The sequence below is a fragment of the Stylophora pistillata genome, chromosome 12, assembly GCF_964205215.1.
Source record: "Stylophora pistillata chromosome 12, jaStyPist1.2, whole genome shotgun sequence".
Lineage (NCBI taxonomy): Eukaryota > Metazoa > Cnidaria > Anthozoa > Scleractinia > Pocilloporidae > Stylophora > Stylophora pistillata.
The window spans coordinates 7,575,001-7,595,000 of record NC_142530.1 but is presented as its reverse complement, the minus strand read 5'-3'; the positions used below and the strand labels follow the sequence as shown (position 1 = coordinate 7,595,000).

Genomic DNA, 20,000 nt, shown 5'->3' with positions numbered 1-20,000 from the left:
TATCTTAAAATCACATTTTAACTTGTTTGTCTAATATGTCATTTCTTTTAGCTTTTAACGATCATTTTTGTCACTAAGTACTTATGTTTAAAAAAAGTGAAAAATCATATTCCTAAATTTCCTCATAGGAGTCCCTTTTAGATACCAAGAACAAACGTTGACAACAGCGAGTTATTCTTTCAAAAGTGAAAACACAGCCATCCTGTAAAAGCAGGGAGAGAAGGATTACTTTGATAACTTTCTCCTTTTTTTGAATATAAAAGAGAAAAATGCAAAATGTCTATATCCAGAGAGAGCCTCAGAAAGAAAAGCAAACAAACAAATATAAAATTCTAAAAAGTTGCGATATACGTTCCATAACGACTTCAATTACCATATAACAGACTCACCTTGACCAACAATGGAAATTCACCCCAAAAAGAATGATTAGGGATCATTTCAGGAAAGCTGTTAACACCCTTGTGGTATTTATTATATAATAAACCAGCCATGAAATAGAATAGAAGTAATGGAAAAAACCTTTAAGAGAAAAAAAAAAAAAGAAAATGTGCAGGATATAGAACTTTCTTGGAATTCCTTGACGTATAAACTTCAAACTCACCTCTCGGGGATTTTCTAACTTACACATCCCCAACCTCCCTTAAAATAATTATTTGGTTTTCTTTGAGTACTCGTGTTTTAACCAAAGCCCACGGGGTCTTCATTTGAGGTTACAAAATTCATCCCGTAACCAGCTTAATTAGCACGCGTACATCACCGAATTGCGGTTAAAGATTCATAGCTGGAGTTGTTTAGCAAGGTAAATCTCGTACGACGAAGCTACTGTTGTGAATATTATTCTCACCATGGCAACGTTCATAAGTGGAGCATGCTTTAACATAGCAAAAATATCTCAAAGTCATATGCAGACACCTCTGCTCAGCGGTTTATGTTTTATAGATTTCAATTTATTGATTTCTTTAGGTGTATAATCAGCATGCACGGTTTCAATCGAGCGTCGGACACTTCAAGCCTGGTATATGAACTGCTGCATTGCTGCCTAACCTTGAGAACTTAATTTTCAAAAATGTAAGCTACATTATTAGGATCAATAGTAGTTTGTACTTACACTATCAACAGGATACTTCCAGTGCTGAGCCCAGTATTTCCGGTATTTCTGTTAAAATCAGGATGACGACAGCTATCCTCACAAGCGCACTTGGACGTTAGACTCGCAGACTAGGAATAACAATACAGCTTAAGTCGCAACGATCAAATGATCACATTTGGTATCTGGGCAACCGAGCTCGATCAATTCATTTGGTCAGGAAAATAAGTCTAAAAATATGAAATAGGAAACATACTGCATCGCACAAAGCGCTAAATGACATCTCATTAAACAACTCCAATGACTTTTCTTAATCAAACAATCGCAAGAAAAAAAAAAAAAAGGAAGGTAGGTATATACGGGATAAAAGATGATACAAGGAAAAAAAAAAGAAACGACAAATAGAAAAGTAAGAAGAAAATGGGCAAATAAAAAATCGGAATAAACTTTACGTCGAGCTAAGTGTATCGTAATTCATTTTCTTATTAATTTTTCGTGAAAGTATCAAATATTGCTCTCGCCCCTTGTAAAAAAAAAAAAGAATAAGACATTCACAAGCATAGATTAAAGGGAAGTTAAACTATACAACAAGGTAAATATGTGAATTATGCCTCTCCACGCAGTGCGTCTATCAATTTGGCTTTGCACGATCTTACCACGGAAAGACGAATATGAGCGACTAACAACATTTTCTTAACCGAACATTAGGGCTTTAAACCCTTAAAAGCCTAAAAGCCGTAAAGCCCTTAAATCCTTGATAGGCTTAAGGTGCAATACTTAACCGACTAACCCACTGAGCAATTTTCAATCAAATGTCGAAAGTTATTCAGGATTACATTGGTTTTGTCTCTTCACGCTTTCTGACTGATTTCCCCGCCTTCTCCAAATTTTCTCTAATGTTCCCATTGGGCGCAGTGATTACGAAAGTTGGCTATGATTTCACTGCTCTCAATTGAAAAGCAATCTAAGGTTGGTAAACGTTTCGGTTTCTTTGACATTCCCTCTATTAGAATGGGTTAAAAGAAATACCTTATATTTTACACAGCAATTAAACGATCATGATGATGCCACTAAAAACGTACGTTGAATCGTATCTTGAGTAAACCACGGAAAGAATGAATAGGAGTCAATGAAAAAAAAGGAACAAAAAAGACATACAAAGGGAGAATAAAAAAGAAACGAAAGAGACAAAGAAGAAAGGATAAAAAGGTCGAACGTCGAAAGATGAGCACAATATCTCAAAAGAGGAGGCTACAAAACTTACCGTTGTTTCTTTTACGGTGACACCATCCATTTGCCCTGGATATTTGTTTTTGTCACATTTAAGATTGATGGTGACTGTTCTGGAATACAAAAGATTTCTGAAGGTAGAGACAATCGTGACTAAAACACAGAAACCCGAGGATTTCCTTTTTCAAAATGCTCACTACGATAACATCTTTTAATACGCATACCTTTCCCTGCCACCCGTTTCAATTTTGTTATAAACTATGGTGGTTGTTCCATCACTTTCAACTACAAATTTGTTCACAGAGTCAGCATATGTGCTATAAGACGTTGTTTCACACATCTAGAATAAGAAGATTTGATATGAAAGTTAATCATATTTTAAATAATATTGTCTAATAGTAAAAAGTGCTTAATAATCGGTCATCTATTCAAGAGGAGTATTAAGGCCTAATTTTCAAGAAGACACAAGGCCGATCAATGTTCGCCCATGTCCGAGGGATAATGTACAAAATGGGTTGCAATGATTGTTCGTTCACGTGCGCTCACGGAGCCTGCGAAGAGCGGAAAATGATCCAGGCCGTGCGAATGTAATATACTTAAGCCTTATCAAGTAAATTCGTTTCCAGCCGGGGGAAGCACTAAAACACAGACGACAGTGAAACTTAACACTGCAATATTCGATTCAAACAACAAAGGATGGCAAGGAAGAGAAAGAAATATTTACCAAGTGGGTGCGTAACAGTCAAAAGGAAGGAGAGAGGAGGGATGGGGCAATGGATATCATCTCTACCCCCCCCCCCCCCTTACACTACCCTCCACTTCAACTCAACACCAAACATGGCCGGCTGGACAATTGATCACGAGCGTATACGCGCTTTTCAGTATAACGAAATATATATGTGAATCTCAATTCTTTTGTTGACCTTTTTCTGTCAGGGAATCTTTTTTTTTTTTTTTACTACGTGAAAACTAGTTACCGCCTTCATAACGCCCTGTGACAAACACATTTATGTGACATTAGCCTGTAGAGTGCTCAGTATTTTCTTGGTGAAAATTTAGAGCTGCCATCTCTGATTTTTAAGGCAGTGAAAGGCTGGGAAATAAAAGAAATTTGTATCAAGGGAGTGATCATGAGCGACGGTGAATAGGAAGCACAGGGAGGGTGGGTCATAAGTTGATTGATTGATTGATTGATTGATTCAGAAACCATTCATAATTCATTGGCTAGGGGGATTACAAGGGGATTCATGGTTTACAGGGGAAACAAAGGGAGTATCAGTCATTGCCAACAGAGTATAAGGGGGTACTATCCAAAATAGACTTCCAATAACTGCCATTGAGGGAGGGAGGGAGGGAGGGAGGGAGGGAGGGAGGGAGAGAGGGAGGGAGAGAGGAAGGGATCGCAAGGATATTACAGAGCCTTATGGGTAGATAGGGTAAATTTAAATCATGGCACAATCAAAATCCTCTGATCCCCACCCCCCCCCCCAGATAAATAATAACCAGTCCCTTACTCCAGGCCCTTACTGTCTTCTCAAATGTACTTACAAATACGTTTGAGCATCCAGTTCCCTCACTAAACTTTGTGCAAGGATTCCAGTCAAATTTGTATGATGAACCTGGAGGATACAGAGCTAGAAGGCCTTTGAAGCTGGAAAGGAGAAAAAAATTTGCCAGTTTCTTTAGCCACCTAGCTTGGTCACCCTGCTCCTTTCCAAATGACAAGTTTTTTGTAGGCAATTCAATTTTTCTTTAAACCAACTTTGAAGGGGAAGGGGAAATTTTTCAACAATTGTGACTAGGATTGGAGATAGTTAAGCAAACAGTTGGGTGCATGACCACTATTTATCAACTGAAAATAACAAAATTGGTTAAAAAGCATGCAATTTCATTAGGGTGTAGTGATTACACCACATGTGCTAACTATAAATTCAAATGAAAATAAATGGAGGAAGTTTCTGGAGAAACTGTGATGCTGCATTGATGGGGGAGTAAAACAAGGTAATTCTGGTTTATCAACTGTGTTGATAATGTAAATTGGCCATCATGAACCATAAAGAGTTTCAAAGCTGGTGTTTCGAGCATTAGCACTTTCATAATTTGCTCTGATGAAGGGCTAACTCTCAAAATATCAGCGTTGAAACTCTTTACAGTGACCAATTTACATAATTATCACCTGTGTTGATAAAACCAAAATGAAACCCCTTCCCTCCTTCCCTATACACCTTTTCTTTTTTTTATTTCCCAGTCTCATGAATTTCCCGCAGACTCATCTGAAGCCCAGTCTTATTGCCAGACTCAAAATTATACATCCAGCCCTGAAACCGATCTTTCTGTTCGGATGAAAAATAGGTTCAGCGTGACAACAGTCATCCCCTTGCGGATTGCGTGACATATGATGGCGCATAAAAAACCATCAGCATGTTTACTTTTCTGCATTGCTTTCCATCATGGTCATCATAGCAAACTCAAACTTCGCTTTGCTAATCGCCAACTCGATTTCACTCTGACCACAAAATAATCTACAAATAAGCGAACAGTGGCATTTCACGTGCAGTTAGATATTTACGCGCTCATGGCTCGACTAATTGTTTACTGTTTTTTTCAAAATATCTGATTGTGATGGAGGACTTGTATTACTCACGCTGGTTCTTTGGAACCTCCATCGATGTCCCATAAACTGATGATTTTCCCATTTCCTTTCTTGCACGAACACTGGTCCAACTTTTCACATTCTTCCGCTACACCGTAAGTAATAACGGTGAGCCAAACGAGCAGTTTCCTTACAGCGTTGTTGTGCTTTTTCACCATTAAAAATCTGTAGTATTTGTCGTCTAATCTCATTCGGAAGTTCTAGTTAATTAAACAGCGTAAAATAACTTAGAGACAGATTTCCGATCGAGCCGCCATGTTTGATATTCCCCTATGTACCACCCCCTCGGTAGAAGTCTACTCTTCTCCCCAACAGTTTATCAGGTTTTGGGATTCCAGGATGGCGGCCATCCATAACCATTCATAGTGTGGCATATTTTGACATATTTTCATGAATATTTTTTTTAACTGCGCCATCATTTTGACGTTCTATCCAGGGACTGTATGAAAAAGCTTCGGTCAAGTTTGCACGACATTTTTACTCCCGCACACGCTTTGTTTTCTTTTGTTTTAGTTTTGTTTGTTTGTTTGTTTTAGTTTTGCGCTTTATTACATCCATTTTGAAATCATTGGTGGTCTCTGTAATCTGACAGGCTCTAATTGGTGCGATTTATTCATGAATCGCACAATTTTTTGCTCTAAATCGCATCATTTTACGCACGCTTGACTGAGTTTTTGACACATGACGTCAGTCTTTCTGTTTTGCATACAAAATAAGATTTAAAAGCATTTCCGGTTCCACTTATTGTTTAAACACCGGCTCAGTACTGCATCAGTAAAATATTGGAATTGACCAAGTCCTGTATTTGGGAAATTTCAAAATGGATGTAATAAAGTGGTAATTGGACCTCGTGTCGTGCAATTTAGGTCTGAAATCATATTTGTGATTTCAAATCACGTGTATGATTTCAGCCCAAATTGTACTCCACTCAATTCAACTACCATTATTAATTACGCCTAATACCCACGCGCGGCTCCGCTCCCCTCACGCTTCTATCACTGGGATAAAAGAAAACGGAAAGGCCTGTTATGCACGCTATTTGACATACAAACCCTCTTTTTACAAATACCCGAATAAAATGGAAAATGTAACTAAATCAGGAATAAGAACACAACACCACCACGCCACCACACAAATCCTTTGTTCGTTTTATTGCAAAATTTATTGAAATAATGAACTTACACTTTCTATCAAGAATTTGAAAAAAAATAAAATTATCTTAACATTATCTTACATTAAGAAAAGGCATCAATCATTCTGGCTATTTTGGTTTAAAATCTCGACATTTGCCACCCTATTTTCGTTAACATACAAAATTCTTCATGTATTAATCAAAAGGTAAAATAAATTTATCTCACTGGCTTGTTCAGTAGAATGCGCTGAATTTACGAAAGTCACTTTTTGTTCTTTTTAATTTTTCAGTCCTCTCTGACTATTCCAGTGTGTTTTCTTTTATCTACATGAGGATTCATGTGCTATTCAACCAAACTGATCATTAACTTAATCTTTCCAGCAGACCACATCAGCAAAGCTTAACACGACTCGCGTAAAACAACATTTAAGGACATTGCAGGCGCGGAGAATAAATGATGTAAACCAAATAAAAGTTCACAAATACTATTACCTAAGAGACCAGTCAATATTCATCGTGTTGGAGGACATGTGGAGGACAGGCAGTTTTTTTAAGTAAGGGGGGGGGGGAGGGGTCATATGGCTTTCAACGGGAACGGCGGGAAGATCAGTCCTCGATGGCACAGTGTAAAGGGATGACTTCATAGAATTGACTGCCAATGAGGGTACAGAGCCTCGACACGACCAAAATCCTCCCCTTCCCCCTCCCCGCAAATAAATAATGACCGATCCCTGAATCAAAATGGATTCAAAGCTTTTAGAAAATTATTTTTACTTTAATAACTCAGTGGCCCTGTTATTTAAGAAAACAACAACAACAAAACAAAACATTTAACAGCTTTTTTGCCTAAATCTTAACTTAACCTTCTAGGGAGACCACAAAAACGTGTTAAAAAAACATTAAGTCCGCAGTCATGGAAGCTTTAATTATACTGCGTGTAAGTCATACGATATTTGTGAATGCAATCACAGAATTATTAAAAAAAAAAAAGAAAAAAAGAAATTACGTATAAAATCATATTTCAGCATAAGAGTCCCCTTTGAACTTCATAGACACACGTTTGCAACAGCCAGCTATCCCTTGAAATGTGAAAACACAGCCATCCTGTAACAGAAAAAAGGAAAACCATAGAGTAAAAAGCGACGAATCAATCTTCACAGGTCAACAGCACATTGTGGAGAGAAATAAGGCAGATTCTCCTATAAGGAAGGAACATCCCGATAGATTTGCCACGCTAACAACATGTGAATTCGAAGCCCGGTTAGTAGTGGCAGTTATACGGTAACTGAAAGGCGAGGGTTTATTCCTGGTCGATACCAGACTATCTTTAACACTTCGTTTTCAATTACATTGATTGCAATTAACCTGTGAAGATCAAGTCGTCTTTTTTATGTCAGCTACACAGTAAAATATCATGTGTTATCATAAGACCCGTTCCGCCGCGCTCGCGCAATCCCATAGAAAAAAGGAACTAAACAAATAAAACAACAAAAGGCAAACATATCAACTACTTCAAAGACTTCCCGCACCACACAGACTCACCTTGACTAAAAATGGCAATTCACCCCAGAAAGAATGATTAGGGATCATTTCAGGAAAGCTGTTGACACCCTTGTGAATTTTATTAAATAACAACCCTGCGACGAAATAGACCAGAACCAATGGAAAGAACCTATAAGAGAAACGCGAAACATTATTACTGATAAAAATCCCTCAATCCAAACATACTTAAAGTCGGCATTGAACAGTTTAGACTCAAAATGTGGGAAGGACAAAAAAGTGGCAGACAAGTTACTGTTCCAGGGCCACATAAGTGGAGGAGTGAAAGAATGACAAACAGCGCTTTTGGTTGTCATGGGAACGGCTTCGCGACGAGACACACACCATATTTACGCGCCCGTGTTTTTTACTCTTTTCTGAAAAACCGAGGAGCCTTACAAAGGTTTCACACAAGCCAGAGTCATGTGTATCACTGTAAGTTGTTCTTACACTTTGGCCTTTTTTGTGCCTCAAGAGCAAAAAGGAAAAGGAAAATGCAACCTGTTCTTTCACTCAATGAACTAGCAGAAATTGTGAAGAGGACCTAAAGTTAACTCGAAGTAGTCGACTCTTCCACAAATTTTACAAGTCGCTAGAAACTAGGTTTATATTTCGTGCTCTTACATAGCAACTGAATAATTTTTTTTTATTTTCATTTCAAGTGTGTCACTGATCTTCTTCAAACATTTTAGCGTCTTCCGTGATCTACTTCATGGATTGTACTGGTCCATGGAATGCAACATGGAATGTATATGTTTATATCATGAAAAAATCAAAGGGTTCTTTATGATGATGTCATCTATGCGGCTGCCCTCCAGTTGATCATTTGTAAGAACTAATCAGAATGTATAATTCAGCTTCTTACATGTATATAAACTAATAGATAACAGACAGCGATCAATCACAATTGAGCAAAAGATAATTTGGTGCTATGAAACTCTTTACGGTGGCCCGCCATTATTAATATCAACTCAGTTGATAAAAAACAAATTATTACCACTACACGCGGCCAAATGACAAACTGCCCTCTCTAAAACGCTCCTTTTCGCAGGCCAAAACGGCAAAGTGCGGGCGGTAAATAGAATTTCCCGTCCTGGTATATATTTTATTAAAGAATTTGTACGATTTGGCCTTGCGTTTGGATAATAATGATAACCACATGACTTTTGTCAGGTATATAGTTTATCTGTGTCCCTCGTAGCATCATTTGCAGCCTCGCTCTGCTCTGGCACAAATGATGCTACTCGGGCCACAAATAAACTATATGCTCGACAAAAGTCATGTGATTGTCCTATTATCTTGTTACACACTCCCACCAACACATCACCGCAGTTTCTTTAGAAACTTAACCCCATTATTCATTGTATAGATCCATTTAAATAGATCAGCTGATGCATTTAAATAGATCTAAGCCATCAAACTTAGGTTGAGTTACGAAGGCTTACACTCTACGCACACAATAAGAAGAATACTGCCTGCACTTAGTCCTTCACTTTCGGGACATGCATATTTGGAAGTAAACGTTGATGTCTGTGAAAAAAAAGGAAACCAGAACAGCTCTGTACATTATTAACTCCTCACACTCTAGTATCAGTCTGCATATTCTCCATACTGTTCTCTATACATTTCCTAAGGTGCTGACAAGGAGAATTTGTTTAACAATCAAGAGCTTCTTTAGTCGGTGATCGTTTCCTCTATTCTCGTGACCTTAATGTGTGATTCAGGGGTGATATTGTAAGGAGAAATTAGATGCTAACGGACATCTAAATACAGCTGTAACTGTATAAGTGAAGGGACTATACGAGGAGGTAAGAGAAAAGCATTACTAAACAAAACCACCAAAAGAAAAAATATGCACCAAAAAAAAAAAGCTGAAAATAGTAATTGCTGCTCCAGATCAGAAAATGAGCATCGTGTGATTCCAATCCTTTGATTATGACTATCTTTTTTAATTGGCAGTACAGACATAAACATTTACTCTAACTGCACCTGGTACTTACATAATTTATCTTATTTTCTGCAGCTGGATTTGACTTCTCAGTAAACGGATCAAGCGTTCCACGATCAGGTTGAGATGGGTCACACTTCAACTTAATGATCGCTCGTCTAAGAGGAAGTAAATCAATTCATTACCATCCTTCTCACCCTAATCTCCTGAAGAGCACTAAAAAGAAGTGTTTCAGGCTGAATTTTCATCTAAGCATTACAAACCAAATGATAGTCTGAACGTGATCATAGCAGCTTCGTGAGTGTCTCTCTGCCAGCTTGGGGGCATACCCATGCCCTGAATCGATAAAAGATGTTCTTTTTTTTTTTCAAAAAATTACATTTTTTCAAATGAAGCAACACAAGGAAAAATTTGGCAAGATTTGTTCCTTTAATTTGTGCTGACCATCCCAGTTCTTTCATAGCTCGCAGGAAAGTCTGTGCATATGATATTTTAAAAAAATAAGCATGAGTTGGTAGTATTGTATATCAAACAAGTGAACATAAAAGATTAGTGATATTTCTGAGACAAACCAAAGAATGCATAAATACCATGTGGCAGACTAATTACATGGTGTGTTATGTTTAGTATATAAATGCAGAGATTGAATTCTTGTTTCAATATGGGAATTCATTCTTAAACAGATTCAAGTCAAAGGTTTATAAATCAATAATGGCTGGATGGAAAAAAAATTTTCCCCCACATTCACATTCTGATTGGTTCTCAACTTCTTTGAACAGCTGGTGAGTGAAAATTTCTTTTGCACTTTTTCACAGAAAATCTTAGTATGATAAAGTATGAAGCAATTTATCTTTTATGAGCAATCATGTAGCATGCATGGTCTAAGCCACATGAAGGTTTTTGTAAATGCTATGAATGCGAATGTTAACCCAGATTCAGATGTCACAATATTTCTTAAATCTGATTTTTGTTGGTGGGAGCAACATGACTATTTATTGTATAAATTATAGCAAACTCTATATCAAACTATCAGTATAACCTGCAGTTACCTTATCTTGCCTTCACTTCCTGTAACTGAATGGTATATTATACTTATGGTGCCATCCCCATTTACATCAAAGCTGCTCACTTCATCTGCAATTGGGACATAAACTGAACCAGTTTGCTGGCAGACCTAATAAATGTAAAGAAAGACAAGAGAAAACAGGATTAGTAATCATGCACTGTGGAGCTGCAATATTTGTAATCAGGTTAATAACATAGCTTAATTAAGACATGGAACTGGACAGTTTAACTTAAACTTATAACATTTATACTACAGTCTGGTTTCTCAATCATTGCTAAATTATTCATATCATGCAGACACTTAGTCAAACTTTTGGTTCAGGAAAATTGTGGACCTGAAATATTAATTATTGAAAATCTACAAAAATACGAAAACAAACCTATTTTATTTCTATTTAATGTCTATTTTAATGCTATCACCTCTATTTTTATACAATTTTATTTTCTCAGACTTATATTTTATTCTTATTTTACCTGAAAGGTAAAATAGAGCCACTATTTTAACCATATTTCAAGGCAAGGTTGAACAATGTGGTGTATTTTATTTCTACTTTCTTAAAATGAATGGAAAAATAAACCAGCTAAACAGACTATTTTAATCATATTTTATTTTCTACATCAGTAAAATATTGATCAAATAGTCTGTTTTATTTCTGTTTTTTGCTGATAGAACATGCTAAAGCCATTTCCTTTGAAAAATATGAAAAAATAGGCTATCACAACCCTATTTTATTGAAGAAAATGTTGAATAATTGCAAAATAGATATAGAATAGACTGTTTTATTTCTATTTTTTGAGGTGGATTCTAATCCATTGCAAAAAAAGGTATTAAATAGTCTATTTTAATTCTGTTTTCTTCAAAGTATCCCAGACCCAAAATATTTTAAACAGCAACTAGGTGTGAAGTGTAATAACCTGTCCTATTTTATACCTATTTTATTTATGAATTCAAGCTTGACTAACATACAGTACTCTAAAGTCACAATTTTTGTGTTGTCAAGATAAAGATGAGTTCAAATTTGAAAACATTGGGTGGAAGTTTCGAGTTTCGTGGTCATAAAAATCTCTTCACAGATTCTTTAAAACTGAAACCACTAAATTAAAATGTGTTCTGAAGGCTTAAGAGGTCCATCCAAGGGTCGCATTTGTCGCCCTGCTCATGATCATAATCTTTGTATTGTCTGAAATAAGTCTTATAGTAATCCTTTTTTGAAAGGAACAGCAGTCTGGCTTAACAAACTGGGTGATGGTTGACCGGTTTCCATATGTGTGAAGTCGTTTGGTTGCGAAGCGTCATATTAGTAAGTTATTGACTCCGTGCTGAGGTCGTCCGAGGGCAAAGCAGTGGACATCGGAAAGTTCTGGGGCTAATGCTGCAATGTTGTTCGAGGTATCGTTAGTCCCGGTTGAGAAAGATACTGGTTGTAAGGTCCACGAAATTTTCTTCTTCTCTAGCTTTTTTGGCAAAGAACGATCCTCACTCTTATCCGCCATTTTTTTTTTGTCACGCTCCGCTGCCATCTAGTACAGTCGGCGTATATACGGGATCTTGTGATTTTCCTTATCTGGTGACATAAGGGACACGGAATTTAGTTTCGGCAGGCGAAACGAACCTTGTCTGTCGATCAGAGAAGCGTGGAGTTCTGTTGGTATTTTTCCTTTTCTATTTAGATCTTGCCTCTCTTAGACACAATGAGCAACACAAGGAACAACGATAGAAGGCAAACAACACCATCATTCAAGTATGGTGAAAGAGGTAAGTGAAATTGTTTTTTATTTATAGGGGAATCCTTGTTTACAATATTTGCCTCATTAGCATAAGCAATTCAGTTTCTGATGGAGCTAAAAATAAATCTGTTCTGAATATCCAAAGGTCAAAGTACGATTAACTTGGCCAATGAATACGAGCCTGATGCATTGAATACTTTTTGTGCAACACGGGTTTAAAAACTTAAAATTTTACATAGAATGTATGAGCTCATTAGCGCTTTTGCCACCCAGAAATTTTGCAGTTTTTGATGGACTATTTATTTTCTCCTTGAATATTACACCTCAAGAGCTAAAACTTTCACCATATACTAAGGTTTTCTAGCTCTTTAGCTGCCTGAAGTCAATTTGTATCTAACATGCTTCCTTCTTTACGCAAAGCCGTATGCAAATGAGCAAAAATGTAAACAATGACCTCAGCATGAATCCACCTATACAAAGTTCCAAGTTTATTTTAAACGTGAAGGTGCTTTTGATTCGTGGTCAGAATAAGCCCCAAAGTTTGTTGCATTTCAATGGCTATAAATATCAGCTTATAGAGTGATCTGTTTCCATAAACTATGTAAACGTTTACTTAATTTGAGTTTGCAGACTCCCTTGTGCTAATGCACTAGAAGAGAAACCTAAACACCTCTCAAATAGAAAGAGGGGGCAACAGAATTATACCTTCGATCGTTAATTTGAAAACTCGCTGTCCCTGCATCATGCTCTCTTTCTTAATTGTTCGAAAATTCAAGATCACTGTAATTCGATTTTTAATCCCGGCATACAAGAATTGTTTGTTTTTCTTTTAATTTAAGTAAAAATCAAAGATGAGGGAGCATGCTTGGTGATGTTGATTTCAAGCTTTCTCAATCTCTATACTTTGCCAAGTTGGTGATGATGTCCCAAGATGCATTCATACATTCACTCAGTCAGGACTGTCCCATAAAATCTCAATTCTAATCCACATTAGAAGTGCATCTTTTTGTGTCTGATGCAATAAGAGTCTTTATTAAGTCAATACTGAGTGCTTGCGATAAAAATTGTTCTTATGTGTATATGTAACTTTGTTCCTAAAACAGATTTTACTATGGTTGCAAAACTTGGACAAGTAAAGAGCACAAAGAATTCAGAGCTAAGACAACCGTGAGAACTGAAGTCAATTCAATGATCCAGTCCAGGATTTTTTGTAGGTAAGAATTATGCAGCTGCCTTTGCATGACTGGGATTGTGGTAAGAGAGCCCAATTTTGTATGGTAGAGCTTCCTGAAAGCAGATACCCTTTGGACGAGAAAGGATCTCTGCTTAGGAGGTTAAGGTGTACTTTGTAACTGGCTGGCTTTATAAGGCACATAATAGAACTATATCAACTTGACTAATTTTTGCCCCAGAAGTATGAATTTAAGCCATAAGTTTTACTGAAGCAGTATAGAAAAGTTATCAAAACCTGTTCAATTCAGTGAATTACATCATTTTGCATCAAGGAAACCCTAATCACAAGGGAATTATCTAGCAAATTAAACTTTCTAACAAGTAAATTATCTACTGGTGGATGAAATATCAGTAATTGATCATTTCTGTTGTTTTTTTTATTTCAGAGTACAGGAAAACAGTGAAACATAGGGAAACCACAAAGAGGAAGCCACTGCAGCTATCTAAATGCAAGGACAAACTTTGCTTTTTAAAATTTAATTCTACTTTAATTCTGTTTTCTATCGTTTATGAAAAATTTGTATCCTATCATTTAGAACTGTGTAAACTGAAAGTACTTGTTGTCACTTCCTTTGGATACAGATTGAAGACTGAAGTAAATTAATGGCATTGTTTAAAACTTTGTCTTTCCTGAGTGACAATTTTTTTTAATTTCCTGTGTTTATGAAAAATTTGTATCCTATCATTTAGAACTGTGTAAACTGAAAGTACTTGTTGTCACTTCCTTTGGATACAGATTGAAGACTGAAGTAAATTAATTAATGGCATTGTTTAAAAATTTGTCTTTCCTGAGTGACAATTTTTTTTAATTTCCTGTAATGCATGCAATCTAGTCTAGAGAGAGGTTGTTGCATAAACATATGAAGTATTAAATCATTTACAATGGGTAAATTGCCACAACTTAACACACAAAAGTGATAATCCTAGGCTGAGGATTGGGATATGCTTTTTTGATCTTGACCTACTTTCAATCTATTTTATAGCCATCTTATTCTGGATCCATGCACTGGAAGTGCTTTTTTAAACCCTTTTACCCTGCATGACGTATACATTAGGACCTATTTTAAATGTATTTATATCCTATTGTTCTAGATTTTTTCCCTATTTTATCCCTGTTTTATGTCTATTTCATCCTTATTTTGTCTATTTTATCCCTGTTTTATGTCTATTTTATTGGTATTTGATTCCTATTTTTTCAAGTTTTATCCTCTTTATTCCTAATTTATGTCTATTTTAACTGTACTTGCATCCTATTTTTGTTTTGTTTTTTCTATTTTATCCCTGTTTTATGTCTATTTTATTTTATAACAAATATTTCATTAAATTATGCTATTTTAATACTATTTTATCAATGAATTGCATGTGCATTTTCTCTATTTGAAAGCTATTTTTACAGTAGTTATGACTTGCCAAGCAGACTATTTTTACTATTTTTTGTTTCAAAATAATAGCTTTAAAATAGTTAAAAAAAACAGCTTTCAAATAGTTCGGAAAATAGAGAATACACAAAAAATAGGTAGAAATAGTTTAAAAAATTGGTAGAAATAGTTTAAAAAATAGATAAAAAATAGATCATCCTCGGAGACCCAGGGGCTGTGAGTCGATTTCAAGTTAAGGGCAGAAGATCCCTGGGGACATTGTCTTACAAGACTAGTTCCAAACGGTCGCATTCGTTCTGGCATCTGATTGGTGCCAGAAAATCTTTGTGTTTTCCTGCCCAATCAGAGTGAAGTGTCGTTTGGAGTCCTTTCGTGTGTTTTAACACACACATATTCAACAAGCTCTGTTGTTCGCTATGTTTGTTTGGGCTGTGCGACGAAGCTTTGCCCAAGGTGAAAAGTTTCAGTCTCAGCACAAAATGTAAGAGAAATCAATTAGATTATCCGCGAAATCTTACCGGAAATTATATTGAATACTTTCACAGGTATCACAAGAGAACGAGTTTAAAAGTTTGCGAGGTTCGTATAAAACATAATGGTTGCAAGCACTGATATGTCGCTTTAAAGCTTATTTTCAAGATTTTTTGTATAATTCGCTGTAACTGAAACTTTTCCAATCCCGTTGCGCTATTTCGTCACAAGGACAACGCAGGTATGTCCAGCAACTGGCGCTTACGCAACTTTTTGTGCACGCCCGGCCAAAATCTAATATAATCTTCGCTTGAAAAAAGAGAAAATCTAAATGTGGAAACGTTTGTTTATTAGATGTGGGTAGATAACCCTGTACTAAGCTGACATCTACAATAAAGCAAGCCCGCCCTTTCCATCCAATATTTCTTGGTCTTTGGTTTTGTTTTCCTCAATGAAAGCCGCATCGATTCTCAATGATCATAGGTAATTAACTTGGTCTTCAACAATCGACAAAAGAGGTGAAATGACAATGACCAAGGGACTAGAAGAGAGTCCGTGGCCTTTCGAGCTCAAGAATTTGAACACTCAACGCAGCAGTTGAAAGATTAAACTTTCTCCAAACCCCTTCGGTAACTGTCCGAAAATCTCCTTTCCACGATGTTCTCTATGATTAGCCTTTGTTCAGGTTTTAATTAGCTAACCGGTAACACAGCTAAGCTTTCTTTAAGCGCTTGCTGGAGGTCGTCCACGTACTTAACGTTCTCTGCAACTTTGGCCATATTGTAAAGACTTTATTACAAAGCAACAATTAGAATTTGGCGCGCACAGAAAGCTACGTAAGTGTAAACGCCAGTTGCTCGACATACCTGTGTGGCCCGTGCGACGAAATAACTTCATGAGATTGGAAAAGTTTCAGTCACAACAAATTATACAAAAAATCTAAAAAGATTTAAGCTTACATCTCATCTAACATTTAAAGCGACATATCAATGCCTGCAACCATTATGTTTTATACAAACCTCGCAAACTTTTAAACTCGTTCTCTTATGATACCTGCGAAAATATTCAGTATAATTTCCGGTAAGATTTCGCGGACAATCTAATCGATTTCTCTTACATTGTGTGCTGAGACTGAAACTTTTCACCTTGAGCAAAGCTTTGTCACACGGCCCAAACCAACACTGCGAGCAACAGAGCTTGTGCGTGTTAAAACACACGAAAGGACACTTCACTCTGATTGGGCAGAAAAACACAAAGATTTTCCGGCACCAATTAGATGCCAGAACGACTGCAACCGTTTGGAACTAGTCTTGTAAGACAATGTCCCCAGGGGCTCTTCTGCCCTTAACTTGAAACGGACTCACAGCCCCTGGGTCTCCGAGGATGAAAATAGATATAAAATAAGCACTTTTTTCAAAAGGGTTAGCTGGCTGTATAGTACTCAATACATAAAAGTAGAGCGTAAATAGAAATAGTAAAGTCAACAATGAAACAAAGTTCTGTCACTCGTAGTTTCATGCTTTTGCAATCATCAGATGGTGGTTATTCCAATGAAAGACATACCTTATACAGAATACTAATTATGCAGTATGAAACATATAATTAGGCAGTGTGAAACTTAGTTCCTATTTAATAATTTGTGACACGTAATTCTACTGAAAGTGAATAAAAGTTATGTTTTAAAGTTCGATAGGTAGAATTTGTTAAGTGACATGTAATTCTACGGAAGGTGAATGAAAGCTAAGTTTTAAAGTTCGATAGGTAGAATTTGTTTTCATGGCGGCATTTGGAAACTAGTTCAGATCTCGTGTTGATTAACGTGTTTCTGTCGGCTTGGAGAATGCGGACTTTTTCTGCAAGGCACAGATTACATTTCTTAGTTTTGTTTCTAGAGTAAGCAGGAGCGTGGCAAAGGATAGACCAGTGAATTGAGTAGGTTGTTTGGCTGTTTTTCAGATCCCAGATGTACTTTGATAGTTCGGTGGAGTTGGAGTACTTAGGGTCACAGAAAGACAGCGTGTGTTGGGTGTAGCGGCATTTAAATGTACCTTCTGTGCCTCGCAGAAAAAGTCTGCATTCTCCAAGCCAACAAGAACACTTTACTCAACACAAGATCTGAACTAGTTTCCAAATGCTGCCACGAAAACAAATTCTACCTATCGAACTTTCAAACTTAGCTTCATTCATCTTCAGTAGAATTATGTGTCGCTAAACAAATTCTACCTATCGAACTTTAAAACTTAACTTTTATTCACTTTCAGTAGAATTACGTGTCACTAATTATAGGAACTAAGTTTCACACCACCTAATTATATGTTTCACACTGCATAATTAGCATTCTGTATATAAGGTATGTCTTTCATTGGAATTAACCACCGTCTGATGATTGCAAAAGCATGAAACTACAAGTCACGGAAACTTTGTTTCATTGTTGATTTTACTATTTCTATATAATTTATATATTATATATATATAATTATATATTCATTTCATACTTGTGAAGAACAGACTGACAGATAACAGACAGCTAGGCCACCAACAGGCCACTGACAGCTTACAAAAACTGTTAATTAATTACAGCAAATGGATTTACCCAAGAATTAACATTTAAAACAAAACTTTGACTGTATAAGTGCATTAAAGCACACTGAAAATTAAGACAGGAAAAATAGCTCAGTGATGGGATGAGATATCAAATATCATGCAGCTTTCAATCTTCCCAACATTTCTACAAGTACAATACACAGAAGGATAACCAAACGCTAGTGCATTCACTACAAACAGTCAGCAAAATAATGCATTCCCTTGTACATTGGGAAGTTAAAGGGGACAGGAAGGTAAAAGGAACCCCTTCCCAAGGCAGTAAAATTGAACATAATTATATTACTAGCCTATTACATTACTACTATTACATTATTACTAGCCTATTATATCACTGAGTATGATCCTGCATTTCCACAAACTTTCAAAAGTGTCTGCATAAAATGTCATATGAGTAGACCTCTAACAGCATTACTACCCACACTCTGTTGCTAATTAACTATTTCTGATCACATAATTCCTACCACTCAATTGTAATTTGTAATTGTAATTTGTAATTGTTTTTTTTGTTTTTTTTTGTTTGATTGTGTAGGTCGAGTCCTGTTAATGGAACGTTACCTCTGTGAGATCTCTCCTGCCAAATTGTTTTTGGCGAAGCTTATAAATAAATAAATAAATAAATAAATAAATAAGTCAATATAAAAAAAGCTGTTTTTAAGAATATTGGTAATCTGCAGCAAGTTTCACACTTTTAATGAGCCTGGACCTGACCATGAACAGGTGTAAAACAAACATTGTCATTGCCAGTCCCCCCACCCTCTTATTTTGGGCTACAAAAAATGCAGAAGAAAAGCTGGCAGGTGACAATACCCACCAATCCCCCCTCCCTCTTACCTCAAGGTCTGAATCTGCCACCAAACTAATTAATCTGGCTAGCATTAATGGCAAATATAAAGGAGTAAACAATTTAAACTAGAGTTGCTAAATTTTGGTGCAATTACTTTAAAATCAACTTGAAAATGACTCACCAAGGTATCTTCACATTTAGTACCTTGACTGAAAGGTGTACATGGATTCCAGCTAAAGGTGTATCCTGTTGTGCCTGAGTTATCCTTTATACCAGTGAACCTACAAAACAATACAGTTAGAGCATAATTCATTCATATTTCACTACTGAAGTGACACATGTAAGTTAAACATACATGTATGTAAATATGTAAACATGTATGCATGCAAATAATGCTATATATGAGTGTATATAAATTATATATATATTATAATAAATGTGAGGGTAGAGTCTACCCTGGCATAAAGTGCTCAATGCTGTGTTAGCAGAGCTGAGTATACATTAGTTAAAGAATCAAAGAGGACGCATTGATTCCCTGTTACTCTGAGTTTTGCGCCGAAGCACTTGTCAGACAGAATTTAGAAATCTATAGCCTTAGAAATGTGTTTTATATCTTCCTGTTTACATTTTGCATGAAATTGTAATGTATTTTAATATTATTTAGATTATACTCAGGGCTCCCATTAATAGCAGGTAGCTCTTTTAAGGGCTTCTGAAGGGACTACCCTGAGGTTTATTTTTATTTTTAAATAAAGGCATCCACTCCACCTTGTGATCTAAAGACTTTCAAGGAATTTCTCAAAAGATGCTACAAGAAAAACAAATGTTTTATCTGTTCACACCATGTTCACACTGAACAGCCTTCAAAGGTTTGTCGTGAAAAAATTCACATCTTCTTGCCACCATGTAATATCTGCCCTGTATTTAAAAAATACATTCCATGTTGTCGTCTTTCTGTTTAGTAAGAGATCACAGATGACATCAAAACATGGCCAGAAAAAAAAAGTGGCACACAGGGCACAGTCAGGCCTTCTGACAGGGTGCGCGGGTGCGGAACCGCACAATTCGGTCAAACCCGCACAATCCGTGAAAATTCGCAAAGTCCCGCAAAATACGGAAATTTTCACTTGAAATTTCAATCAAAACG

The 20,000-nt window shown here is 36.4% G+C and overlaps 2 protein-coding genes and 1 long non-coding RNA gene across 6 annotated transcripts in view; 1 reads left to right on the top strand and 2 right to left on the bottom strand.

The window, feature by feature from the left end:
- LOC111334745 (uncharacterized) overlaps nt 1-5,258 on the bottom strand; it is a 13,101-nt gene extending 7,843 nt beyond the window's left edge. For 2 of the 3 annotated variants that reach the window (XM_088739957.1, XM_088739959.1), the window contains exons 1-7: nt 4,962-5,258; nt 3,866-3,968; nt 2,542-2,657; nt 2,352-2,448; nt 1,109-1,218; nt 390-519; nt 1-202 (exon numbers count right to left, since the gene is read on the bottom strand). The exon at nt 1-202 is cut by the window's left edge. In XM_088739957.1, coding sequence (XP_088596083.1) covers nt 113-202; nt 390-519; nt 1,109-1,218; nt 2,352-2,448; nt 2,542-2,657; nt 3,866-3,968; nt 4,962-5,161 — 846 coding nt within the window. In that variant the 5' untranslated portion in view covers nt 5,162-5,258 and the 3' untranslated portion in view covers nt 1-112. The remainder of the gene's footprint in view (nt 203-389; nt 520-1,108; nt 1,219-2,351; nt 2,449-2,541; nt 2,658-3,865; nt 3,969-4,961) is intronic. The other variant, XM_022940555.2, reaches the window with a different exon arrangement.
- An 848-nt stretch (nt 5,259-6,106) lies between these two features.
- Nucleotides 6,107-20,000, bottom strand: part of LOC111334762 (cation-dependent mannose-6-phosphate receptor) — a 15,024-nt gene continuing 1,130 nt past the window's right edge. For both annotated transcript variants that reach the window (XM_022940569.2, XM_022940570.2), the window contains exons 2-7: nt 19,035-19,134; nt 10,639-10,763; nt 9,642-9,747; nt 9,098-9,171; nt 7,645-7,774; nt 6,107-7,206 (exon numbers count right to left, since the gene is read on the bottom strand). In XM_022940569.2, the coding sequence (XP_022796304.2) occupies nt 7,117-7,206; nt 7,645-7,774; nt 9,098-9,171; nt 9,642-9,747; nt 10,639-10,763; nt 19,035-19,134 (625 nt within the window). In that variant the 3' untranslated portion in view covers nt 6,107-7,116. The remainder of the gene's footprint in view (nt 7,207-7,644; nt 7,775-9,097; nt 9,172-9,641; nt 9,748-10,638; nt 10,764-19,034; nt 19,135-20,000) is intronic.
- Nucleotides 12,227-14,265, top strand: LOC111325063 (uncharacterized). The gene is made up of 3 exons (XR_015993987.1): nt 12,227-12,410; nt 13,486-13,596; nt 14,002-14,265. It is a non-coding gene; the product is annotated as an uncharacterized LOC111325063 (long non-coding RNA).